The sequence below is a fragment of the Antechinus flavipes genome, chromosome 6 (genome assembly GCF_016432865.1).
Source record: "Antechinus flavipes isolate AdamAnt ecotype Samford, QLD, Australia chromosome 6, AdamAnt_v2, whole genome shotgun sequence".
Classification (NCBI taxonomy): domain Eukaryota; kingdom Metazoa; phylum Chordata; class Mammalia; order Dasyuromorphia; family Dasyuridae; genus Antechinus; species Antechinus flavipes.
Window position 1 is genome coordinate 181,121,757 of NC_067403.1, and position 12,808 is coordinate 181,134,564.

The 12,808-nt window shown below is 38.0% G+C and overlaps 1 protein-coding gene across 3 annotated transcripts in view; it reads left to right on the top strand.

Annotated features, from left to right (window-relative positions):
* SEC24D (SEC24 homolog D, COPII coat complex component) overlaps positions 1 to 12,808 on the top strand; it is a 117,675-nt gene that overhangs the window by 69,780 nt on the left and 35,087 nt on the right. For all 3 annotated transcript variants that reach the window (XM_051965828.1, XM_051965827.1, XM_051965829.1), the window contains exons 11-12: positions 7,959 to 8,083; positions 11,843 to 12,034. In XM_051965828.1, coding sequence (XP_051821788.1) covers positions 7,959 to 8,083; positions 11,843 to 12,034 — 317 coding nt within the window. The remainder of the gene's footprint in view (positions 1 to 7,958; positions 8,084 to 11,842; positions 12,035 to 12,808) is intronic.

Below are 12,808 nucleotides of genomic sequence, written 5' to 3' on the forward strand. Positions count from 1 at the left end.
GGAGGAGATTAAACCCAATCCATACCAAAAGATTTTCCTTCCAGTGATTGATTAAGATAATTTTTCCCCAATCCAAGAAAACAGTCTCTATATCATGGAGTTGGGCTTTCAATTCAGGTTAATAAACATTATTAAAGGGCCTCCTGAATGAGGCTCACTGCTCTCTCTGCATGAGGATACAGAGATCATCAATGCTACCAGTAGTTTTTGGGCTGCTGGTTGCTGCAAACCAATTAGGAACATTTCTAGAGAAGAGATGGAAAGGATAAGATAGCTATCACTAATGCACAATGGCTGGAGCTTTGTCCTTGGGCGCAGAAATTGTAGAAAGTGCAGAAATTTAAATGACTTCTTTTAAAAGAACCATGCACTTTGTATACTTGTTACAAGTATATGGTGACTGCTCACGTCCTCTTTTCAGCCATGTCAAAATGATTGAGCCCTGCTCATTGTGCAGTGGAAAAAGGAGTAAAACTTAGGTTCCAAGAATTTGAAACCAGATTTCAAATCTGACACTTAGTAAATGTGTGATCTTGGTCCAGTCACACTTAACTTCTTTAAGCTCAGTTTTCTCGCCTGCAAAATGAGAGGATCAGACACTTGGCCTCTTGTATTCTCTCAGGCTCTTTGTCACTTCAGCTAACAATAAATATTTGTTAAGATGGGAAGCAAAGCTATCCAATGGGGCAGCTTTGTCATTAACACCCATTTTTTTGGTACTACAATAATCAGTTGCCCACACTTCCTCTTGTCCCCCACTCCTCCAAATTGGTCTAATTTCCTTTTTAAATTATTTGCAGATGTGTATTAGAAAGTTGAGTTGAGGGTGCATGTGTGGCAGTTTGCCCCAGGCGTGCCAAAAATGCTGCCAAAAGGGGAAAGGTAGGAAGAAAGAGGTTATTGGGGAGAAACAATTAACAAATTCATGAACTGTGCTTCAGATGAGATTTTTTTCCAAAGATAACTCGACTAACCCAAATGAGGTCTTTGTTTCCAATTATCTGCCTGGCATTTCCTCTTGGTCTGGCCACCTCCCACCCATACCCATCTCCCCAAACTGCCCCCTTGGTTTCCTATTTCTACAGAACTTTTAAAGGAGTTAAGTGATTCCAGCTCCATCTGTTTTACTATTGAAGGTGTCAAGATATAACTGACCCTCTATAGGTGAGTCAGTTTATCAAATCAATTGGCAGCCAATAGAAAGCCCCAATAACATTTTTAGCAGCTTTCATGAGATTTGCTATGTGGATAGAAATTAGAGAAATAATGTCTTACAGAAAAATTTTAGAAACATGCTGATTATTTTTAATTGCTCCAGTTGTTTAATATTAAGTTTACCTCAGTATCTCTGTTTTTCAAATATCCATGATTCCTGGAGAATGAAAGCAAGAAAAGAGAAAGAAAGAGCTAGCATTTTGGTTATCAAGGACTTTTTTTGATTTTATGCAAACTCAAGGGAGAAAGTCATCTTCACTTATGTTGTCTCAGTCACCTTCCACAGGCACTTGGGCTGTCCCAGGTCACCTTCCAAAATCATCTGGGCTTTCCTAAGTTACGCTCTTAAGTCACTTTGACTAAGTGAAATATGAATTGGGATAAAGAGAGACTTCAGGCAGAGAAACCAGTTAGAAAATTGTTGCAATAATAAAGGCAGAAAGTGATGGTCCTGGGATGAGTGAAAAGGGAACAATTACAAGATAAAAATAATTTGGCAATGAATTATATATAGGATAATAAATTGGTGAGTGCAAGTGAGGAGCCTAAGATGAACCTTAGTTGTAAACCTGAGTATTTGAGAAGATGGTGATGATCCATCTAGACAATAATAGGAAAGTTGGGAAGAAGGGAAGGTTTGGGAAGAAAGGCAGAGTTCAGTTTTGGACGATGCTTTGAGTGTGAGATGTCTCCCTCTGCATTTAGTTTGAGATGTCCAAAAGGCAGATTAGGGTACAGCATTAGAATTTAGGAGAAAGATTGGGGCTAGATCTATAGATCAGTGAAACATCTGCATAGAGATGATAATTAAACCCAAAGGGGTGTATGAGATCATGAGAGAAAAGAAACAAGAGTCCAGGATTTGAGTAGAAGAGACAATGTCAGGAAACTGTGGGAAATAAAACTGAACATTTAGGGTGAAGCTAGATGATGGAAGACCTTGGAATCCAGCCAGAAGAAAAAAAAATTTTTATCTTTAAGGAAAGGAAATTTTTGAATGAGGAAGTGATAGAATCCATATGAGGATGGATTTAAAGAAGATTTATATAGGAGCAAAGAGTAAGCAGGATAATCTAGAGTGGGAAGGGCCAGTGGTCAAGAAAATCATAACAGAAATAACTCCAGAAATCTGAGTGTGGGTCACAAGTCAAGAGAATATCAGATTTGGCAAGGGCTTCAGAGGCTGTCTAGTTCAGTCTGTGTAGACAAGAAAATTCTGTAGAGCCAGAGAAATGATCCTGAAGTATTTACCTGAAGACTTCTACTAGCAGGGGCCCTGCTGCCTCAGAAATAGTCTATTCCATGTTGGGAGAGCATTGATCATTGGGACCTAAACTTGTCTCCCCGTAACTTCCACCCAAAGATCCTCTGGGATCAAGAGAAACAAATCTAATTTCTCTTCCTCATAAAATCCCTCTAAATTTATATGTACACACACACACACACACACACACACACACATTTTAAGTTTTCACTTCCTCCCTCCTCCTTTCCTTCAAGCTAAAGATTTACAATTCTGTCTGCCCATTCTTTCCAGCTGCCAACAAACAGCAAATCTTTCCCAAAACTTAAAAAAGACTTCACTGGACCCTACTACTGTTTCCATCTACTCTCCTCTATCTGTCTCTTTCCTCTGATCTTTTTGTCTTCATTTCTCCTTGCATTCATTTCTTACCCGTTTCTTATTTGACTGATGACATCATCACTGAATTGAAACTGCCCTCTTTAATTGACCAATGGGATGCTCTTGTCTCAGGTTTCTTTCTTCTCAACATGTTTGCTGCATTTGAAGCTGTTAATCACTCTCTCCTCAGGTACTTTCTCCTTTCTGGACTTCTGTGACACTAAGCTCTCCTAGTATCTCACACAAAATCTGTCTGACAGAGGTTTAGCATCCTTTGCTCATTCATCATCCATATTATGTCCCCTACTTCTGTGTGTTCCCAAAGTTCTATCCTGGATGGCTCTTTCTTTTTCTGCACTCTCTCTCTTTCTGTGACCTCATCAGCTCTCAATCACTCCCAAATTTATACATCTAGTCCCAAAGCTTGAGTTACAAATTACTAGCCACCCCATATTTCAAATGGATGTTCTGGGGGTATCAAAATGCAACATAACTAAAATATATTATCTTGGGGCAGAGCACTGGAGTGCAGAGAACCTGAGATCAAATCTGGTCTCAGACACTTATTAGGTGTGTGACTCTAGGCAGCTCATTTAACCCTGTTTGCCTCAGAGGAAGAAAGAGACAGAGACAGAGACAGAAACAGACAGAGATAGATGGAGACAGAAAGAAAGCTAGATAAATAAACACAAATAAATAAATAAAATATATTATCTTCTCCCTTCCCCAAGCCTCTCCTCCTACTAAACGTCTTTCTTTAAATCCAAAGCATGGAAATTTTCCCTTTTGCCCAGATTTGTCACATCATTATTATTATTGGCTCTTCACTCTCCCCTCAAATCCAAGCCATTGCTAAATCATGCCCTGTGTACCCCCACATACTCTGCATCCATACTCTTCACTCACAGAGATACCATTTTAATTTTGACCCACATCACTTCTTGCCTTCTCTTTCTCTTCCTGCTTCAAATCTCTCCCATCTCTGATCTGTCCTCTCCACCCAGTCACCAAAGTGATTATCCTTTCCTGCAGGACACTAATCACTCCCCTAATCAGTCAACTGCAATGGCTCCCTATTCCCTGTAAGACACTAAATGTACTCCATTTGTCTTTTAAAGCCCCTCACAGGCTCCAACCTACCTATAAACTCCCATTATACCTACCTAAGCTCCTTCTTACACCATATGGTCCATCCAAAGTGGCTTTCCCTCTGTTGTTCACTCAAGCATGCCATCTCATGTCTCTGTGCTTTCCCCCTGACTGGTCCCCTTACTCCCTCTCAGTATCATAAATTCCCTGACTTCCTTTACAATGCATAATAATCCCCACCTTTAACATGAAGCCTTTCCTGTTCTCCCCAACTTTTTGTGCCCTTCCTCTTTCAACCACATTTATATGTATGTTGTACTTATTCCACATGTACTTATATGTGTATATATTGTCTCTTTCAGTATAATGTAATCTCCTTGAGGGCAGGCACTTTTATCCTTAAACTGTTTAGGCTAGTGCAGTGTTTAGCACATAGTAGACAGTCAATAAATGCTTGTTGATTGATTGTGTTTTTGAGGGCAGAGGCTATGTTTATTCTGGGTCATAGTGAATTTGAACTGAATGTAAAGGATACAGGTGGAAATGTCTACTTAGACATTTGGTGATATGGTTTTGGGACTATGGGAATAAGTGAACCTTACCACCCATTGGTCATCCAAATTAAAACAGGCCTACATCATGAAACAAATTCTGTGGAAGTCAGGAAAAATGTAACTGACTTTAATTGACATCATAATTGTAATTGATAACTCCCACTGGTCTGCAATTCATCTGTTTCTTCAGCCCACCATTGATGTGATGATGCTGTGTGGGGAAGGAAAGCCAGATTCACAATGTTTATACTAATAAGAGCTTGTAGTTGCCTTTTTAAATGAAAGCCAGATTTCCAATGTTTATACTAATAAGAGATTGTTTTGGGTTGCCTTTTAAAATGATCCTGTTTCTTATTGGGAGCTATGATTCCTAACATAATAGCAAGAACAACTATGCTTCTACAGTGCCCTCTTCCCAACCACCATGGGAGGTAGGGCAGTATTATTCTCCCCTGTTTTACTGATAAGGAAACCGAGGTTCATGAAATGAACCACAATCACCCAGCTAATAGATGCCAGAGCCAGAACTTATATCTTCCAACTCCATTTCCCCCCCATTATATTCCACTGCTTCTCCTGATGATATATTACAACTAAACTTTATCACAAAATAGCTTTTCAAAAATCAGTTAATCCAGCTTGTACTAGCATAAGGATCCCCTCTACAATGTCCCTTAGATTGAAATTAATTGAAAAAATTATTGAAGATGTTTATTATTCATAATTATAATAAAGTGCAGAATTTGCTTTAGAATGTCCAGGTTTGTCTACTGGTGGAATATTAAAAGTGAATTTGGTGCTTTCTTTTCTGGCCAGAGTCCATAAAGTTGCTCTGAATTTTTTTTTCTTTCCTAAATATTTTTGTAAGAGCAAAAAAAGTGAAGCCTATTTTGCTTCATGTCCTCTCTAACAGCATTAAGGACTCGCAGCTAGAGTTCTGAGTGGTGGCAGCTGGCCCATGTTATGAGGTTTCTGCTAAAACAGATGGGAGGGAAAATGCAGCAGCATTTCATTTTTACCACAGACACATCCAAAATTATCCAAAGCCCTTACTGACATGCTACAGGCTAAAGGGAATAAAGAATAAATTTAATTTTGAAGCATGAGAATAGCATATCCTAAAAAGTAGTAGTAGTAATAACAACAATAATAATAATAGTTAATATGCCACTTTAACATTTGTAAAGAGCTTTACAAATATGATGCATTTGATCTTAGTAATAACCCTTCATAACAATAGAGACTGTTATTATCCCCATCTTACAGATGGGAAAACTGAGGCTAATAAACATTAAAGTGACTTATTTACACAATCACAAAGCTAGTAAATACTTGGTAGAATTTAAACTCAAGTCTTCCTGACTCTGACTAGCATATCTCTCTGCTAGTAGAAAGCAAGTTGGGGTGAAGACAAGCAAAATGCAACATGACTCAGATATTTATTATTCCACTTAACTCAATGAAACAATCATTAATAGAGTATGACAGATCCAAAACAAGTCTTTGCCCTCAATGAGCTTATAAATGATACATATGTTGATTAGCAAATAACACAAATTTTACAAAGTAAATTTAAAAAATGGTGGGAGCATGGAGGGAGTGGGGCAGGGAAATGGAAAAGTCAGGCTTCAAACAAGAGATCTCATCTGAGCTAATCCTTGAAGGGAGCTAGGTTTCCAAGAGATAGAAATGAGATTCATTCCAGAAAGTGGAAAATAGGGAATAGCAAATATGAAAGTTTGGATGGAAAATTGAATGTATAAGTGGAAGTTAAGAAGAGGTAAGCATAAAAACCCACTATAATTTCACAAAATAAGATAATTAGATATTCTGGTAGACTCTTGAAAGTATAGTAAGGCATACTAGAGTGGCTCTATTTCCTTCTGATCAGCCACCTGTGCTAGCTCAGAAGGTTTTAAATAGGAGGAAACTCCTGGCTGCTCCTAGCTGATGATAAGGAGAGCAGCTTCTGCCTAAGCTCTGGTACAGAATAATTCTCCAGAATTCTGAACCAATCTCTCCTCTATGTCGGTCAGTGCCTGAGTCACACTGCCACATCCATCATTTCACAGAAAAATCGTGTTGGGACTCTAGAAACATGAAATCATTGGGAAGTAGGAAGGAAGGCTCAACCTTCTTAATCTTCAGAGACTTAAGATATCTAGAGCTGGAAGAGAAGACGGAGGTTATCTAATCTAAACCTCTTATTTTTGCAGCTGAAGAAACAGTCCAAATTGGTTAAATCGCTTGTCACATGGATAGTTACGTCTGAGGATGGATTTGTATCCCAGATTATCTGACTGCAGATCAAAGACATGCATATTAAAAGAAGTATGAATCAGCATCTCATATCTATCAGATTAGCAAAAATAATTTAAAGCAGGGAAACTCAGGATTGTAGATAAACAGGCACTTTGATTCATTGCTGGTGACTTAAAAATTTATGGTATCTTTTTGCAGAACAATATGACAAGAGTAAAGAAAGTTCTCAAAGTGGTCATGCTCTTTGACTCAGTAATTCCATTGCTGGTCATATACCTGAGAGTGTAGAGTGAGCAAGGCCATACCCAATTACCCGGACTTTTGTCCTGCCACTGGACTTTGATGACTCTGGAAGAGAGAAATGATGACTTTGTGCAACTCTGCCTCACTTAAATACAATTCGCCTAGGAGTCAAGATATTATCTTGTGATGTCATTGATCTGCTTCAAAAATGAAAATAAACAATATCAGAAACAAACAAAAAAAACCATTCAAAGATTTTTTAAGACAATTATTTATAATTGCAAAATATCAGGAAACAATCTGTCTAAAAGTAGCCTATTAATGGATTAGAATACTATGATACAATCTGATCGGGCAAGGGTAAGGAATATTAAAAAAGGCAGAAAGGTCTGTTTAAATTTTTAAAAAAGCAGAACCAAAAGAATATATACATTAATTATTAGCATGTAAAAGGAAAAAATGGAAGATAATGAATAATCAAAGAATCCTAACATATAGCTAATAATAGCTAGTTTTTCTGTAATGCTTTAAAATTGCAAAGTATTTTATAAGTGGTTATCCCATTTAGAAGGGTGATTGAGAAGTCATCTTGAATGAATATATTTTATGCATTAAAATTAATTAACTTAAATGTTAGTGATCATTAAGTAAATTTAATTAGTGGTACTTATGTACAGCTTCAAGTTTATGATAAATCATTTTTTAAAACTGGGATTGATGTTTTGAATTCCAAGGACTCCCCAGTGAGCCAGCCTCAAGCTCACCCTGGATTCAGGAAACCATAATGTCTTAGTAATTTTTTTTTTTGGCAGAAATAGCTATATCATGAGGACAATTATGTGCTGTAGTCCTTATGTCTGAATTATTAGATGAAATCCCTGACAACCACCTAGAGTCTTTTGGTTGCTGGGATTGTTCCATGGACAGATTTGTACCTGTATTGATGTATTCGATGTTCTTGTTTCCTGCAGAACAACAAGCCTCCCTGTCCACCGGCCTACATCTTTATGATTGATGTTTCCTATAGTAATGTGAAGAATGGCCTAGTCAGGCTCATCTGCGAAGAATTGAAGACTATCCTGGAAAACCTTCCAAAGTAAGGTGCCATAGTATATTTTATACTTCTAGCAATGTTGATTAGAAATTAAATCCCCATAGTGAGAACTCCCTCCATTAATGCAGATTATAATGCCTCCATGACTTTAGTAGAACAAAATGACTAACTCATGGACATACAGCTAGGAATCACTGGAGACACTATTCAAACCGAGATTTTCCTACCTTCAAATCCAGAACTCTTTCCATTATGTTATATGGTCACTTTAAAAATGAGATGAAGCTACGATCCATGAGGAAGCATGTAGCCTGGTAAATGGAGCTCAGTGTGTGCCCAATTGCAGCCCCTCCACTCTTCCCTTTACTTAGCCTCTCCTGGCTTATGGGGAAGTGGTTTGCTGCGCTGTAGGCTAAGCAGCCAGCCCTGGGATGATCAGAAGGTCTAGTGGTTGGGGTCTACCTCCCAGAAAGATGACCTCTGTGATTTGGAACTTCCCTTTCCTAGGGGTGAAGTGGAAGTGCTGTAAGCCTTGCTGAGTTTGTGGTATGGTACTATGTAGAGTGGGGAAAGACTTGGAGATGGTCTGGTCTGGGTTCTGGTAATTCTAGAAGCACCTTTTTGAACTATGCCATATTACTAAAGCTTTTTCTTATTTTTAGTTTGTTAGGACTAAAAAGTAGGGCCTCGACTGTCAGGGTAGATGAATGGCTCAAGAGACAGCCAAAGGGCCAGACCCACATACCAACCTTCCCTCCCCCCTCCCTTTGCCATGTCCCCTGGAGATGTATCACAAAAGAAGAAAGTCGGAATTATAAAACGTGTTCTTTAAATGTGTTTTAATAATTCAGCCTGTTGAAGATTAAATCATTTTAGGACAAAGTTTCTTTGTTTATCAAGGTTCCTCAAGTATGTTCTCATGGAGAGAAGCCTGATGTTTTGTAATATTCTGAAGACATTTAGATTAGAAACTTCAAAATACATTAATTCTAGCTTTTAAATGTACCCAGACAACTCCAGACTACTTCCTCTTTCATATCATTGAAAGATAGCTGAGTCCAGTGGGAAATCATGTTCCACATTCTTCAATAGGGCCATTTCTTGATTTCTTTTCTCCTTCCTTTTATCTCTCCATAGTCAGCTATTGCAAATACCACCCTTTGTCTGCTCGCTTCCTGAGGAGACAGGGTATACAAGAGCTGCTCAAGGCCTTTACTGTCCTCTCGGAGCCCTGAGGAGGAAAGGGCCACAAGAGCTCTGCCTATAGGTGCCAACATGGCAGGGGGTCATACCTCCTGCCTCCTCCTATAGAGATACCCTTCTTCCCTGCAGCTGTAGGAGGTTTGCTATCCTGGCGTTTCACATTCTCCCATCAGTCTGTATTATACAACACAATCTGGCTCCCTCTCACCATTTTCCCTTGCACTCACCCTTGGGGGCATAGATGTCTCACTGGGGGACAAGTTGCCCCATTTCTTAGTTGATCTCATGCTTAAATTCCCCTCTGGGTCATTGCGAATCAGAGGATTCACTGCTTCATACCCCATGCACCTGATGAAGTATACCTAATTATGGAGCTATGTTTAGTATTCTAATTTTCAATCATCTATAAGTATATAAAGAAAGCATCAAAGAACTGTAGAATAGGTAAGGATGGATCTACCTCACTGTACAGGTGAGGAAACTGAGGTACAGAGAAAGGAAGGGATGTCCCAAAAAGGTGTCTGTGACAAATTTACTTCCTCAGGCTCGTACTTTCAAATACAACAGCCAGACATAGACTGTCTTTATTTATCTGTTTCTCTCTCTCTCCTAGTTGATATGAATTAAAAACCTAGACCAGGATTACTCCAGGCTACTATTATAATTCATGCTTGAGAGTTAGACACTGAGAAACACTTATGAACAATAAAAAAAATTGAGTAAAAAGAAGTTAACCTAACAATTAAAGATTTAAGAAGGATATGCTCACCCACTGATCCAGGTAGATATTCTTGACTTCTCCCTTCATATATGTTCTGGCAACAGCACCTGGTCAGAAAGATAAATCAACTTGCATAGAGAAAGATAAGAGACCTCTTTTTAAGGAATATTCAAAGGAATACCAATTCCTAATAAAAAAGACTGAGCTGTTTTTTCTCCAGTTGCCAGGAAACCACATCAATACTTCAAACCTTAAATTCTTGGACCAGTCAGATCCAAAAGGCAGCCCCCTCTCCCCTTTGGAAACTTTCCAATATTTATAAACCATACCACTCCTATCACAATATGTCATCATGACCATAAGAATACAATATTCACAGGACAGAAATTTAAGTTTACAACCAAGAATAATTAACACTGTAAAGTTGAATTTAATTCTCTGGGGGCAGAGAAGGAGGAAAGGGAGTAGACTTTTATGGAACAGAGGACTGTCAGGTACATTGAAACATTTTTTAAATGCATAGGAGAGAACAGAAGAAAGCCCAGCTAAGCAAGACAATTTTGATAATATATATATAATATATAATAATTGAAAGTAATACATAGAATTTAGTAGATATCATATTATATATATGGATATGTATGGGATGATGTGTAATATATACACATATATAAATAACATGATATCTATTAAATTCTCTAAATTAATATATACATATGCATACATACATACATAAAAATGTCAAGGGCTTTAATATATGTGTGTGTGTGTGTGTGTGTGTGTGTGTGTGTGTACATATTCCGGTGTTTTTACACCTTATTCTCTACCACATACTCTTTGATCCAGTGATCCTGGGTTCATGACTCGTGTACAAACAACACACTCCCATCTCAGCCCTGGCCATTTTCACTGACTGTACCCCATTCCTAGAATACTCTTCTACCTCTGTTTGGACTACTAACCTCTCTGGCTTTCTTTAAGAATCAATTAAAATCCCACCTCCTTTCCCAAACCCACTTAGTTCTGTTTCCCTTCTTTTCTTAAATATTGTCTATTTATTCTGTATATTGCTTGCTTTATATAAATTCGTTTGCATGTTGCATAAATATGTGCATATTTACATTAAATATAAATATATTTGTAATACTTTAATGCTAATGGTATGAAGTAGAGATTCGCATTTTCATTAAAAAATTCTTTTTTTTTTTTTTTTTTTTTGCTGAGGCAATTGGGGTTAAGTGACTTTCCCAGGATCACACAGCAAAAAAAAAAAAAAAAAAAAAAAAAATTCTCTTTGTGTTTTGCTGTATGGAAAAGTGCTCTTTTGGTGTTTAAGGTCAAAATTTTAAAAAGAATGAATTTAGGGGATCATTATCAGATTTTTCCACAGAATCTTTTTCTTGTTATGACTCTAATGCTGTAGTTCATTGCCTTACCTTTTTCTACAAGGAAGCAGTCAGCCTCATCTTTAACTTCAGGAGGAATATAATATTCCTCCAGAACAAGAGGGGGATAACATAGGACTTTGTGCAGCCAGAGTCAAAGGTAGAAAGTCATTACCATTGAAAAGAGAACAGGAACACTTTCAAAATCAAGTAACATTTACTTTTGGCTTTAAAGAATGGTTAGGAAAAAAAGAGAAAGAAAGAATGAGTAGGAAATGAATCAGTGAAGTGGGACCAGGTGGACATGGGAAACTGTATTCAAAAGTTACAAAGTCAAATGTAAGATTTAAAGGGAAAGTCATTGGGGAGAGGAGTAGAGGAGACATATTATGTTTTGTAAGCAGCTCCTATATACAATCCCAGACCACTTCTGCCCATTCCCTGACTAAACTTGCAGAATAACCATTGATTCTTTCTTTGTTTTGTTTCCAGGGAAGAGCAAGAGGAGACCTCTGCCATTCGGGTAGGATTTGTCACCTATAACAAAGTCCTCCACTTTTTTAATGTCAAGAGCAACTTGGCCCAGCCCCAGATGATGGTGGTGACGGATGTGGGAGAGGTCTTTGTTCCTCTCTTGGATGGCTTCCTGGTCAACTATCAAGAATCTAAGGCCGTCATTCACAAGTAAAGAATTTTTCATGCTTTTCAATGTAGATCCAATTTTTAAGTATTGCTGTGTCTCTGGTTGAGTCAGTGCCACTTAGCATAAAGGACCCAAGATTTAGCATCAGCAAACCTAGGTGGAGACCTGACTTGGCCAGTTAGTAACCACAAATCTGAGCTTGTTGCTCTATCTCAGTTTCTCTCTATGCAGAAGGAACAAGTGGAATTAAATGAGCTTGAAAGGACCTCTGAGGTCATTTAGTCCTACCACAGGCATGCTGGTAAATGTTTTAACAACTGGCTTGCTGAAATAAAATAATGTGTACATGACTCACTTTTCAATTTAATCTATATTAATAAGCCATTGCTTTCTTAAGTCTAGACATCTAACCAAACAATAAATCAAACCCTGATTTATAGTGCTTGCCAATTTCTGAGGTATAAATGTTCACATTGAAAAATTAATAATCTTCTAAGGTGCCTGTCCTAACTGGTGCTGGCACACCCCTGACCTCATCCCCTCCCTGAATAATATTCTCTTTTACAATCTTAAATCATAAGATCATAGATTTAAAATTGGAAGAAAACTGAGAAGCTACTGAGTTTAACTCCCCTGTAGCCTCCTATATTGCATATGAGGAAACTGAGGCACAAAGAGGTTAAATGACTTTCCCAGTGTCTCATGACTAGTGAGTGTCAGGGAACAAAAGAAGCAAAATAACTCCCCTTCTCCTGACTCCAAATCTCATGCCATATCCACTGTGCCATGGTGCCTCTCAATGGGTCAGAGGACCT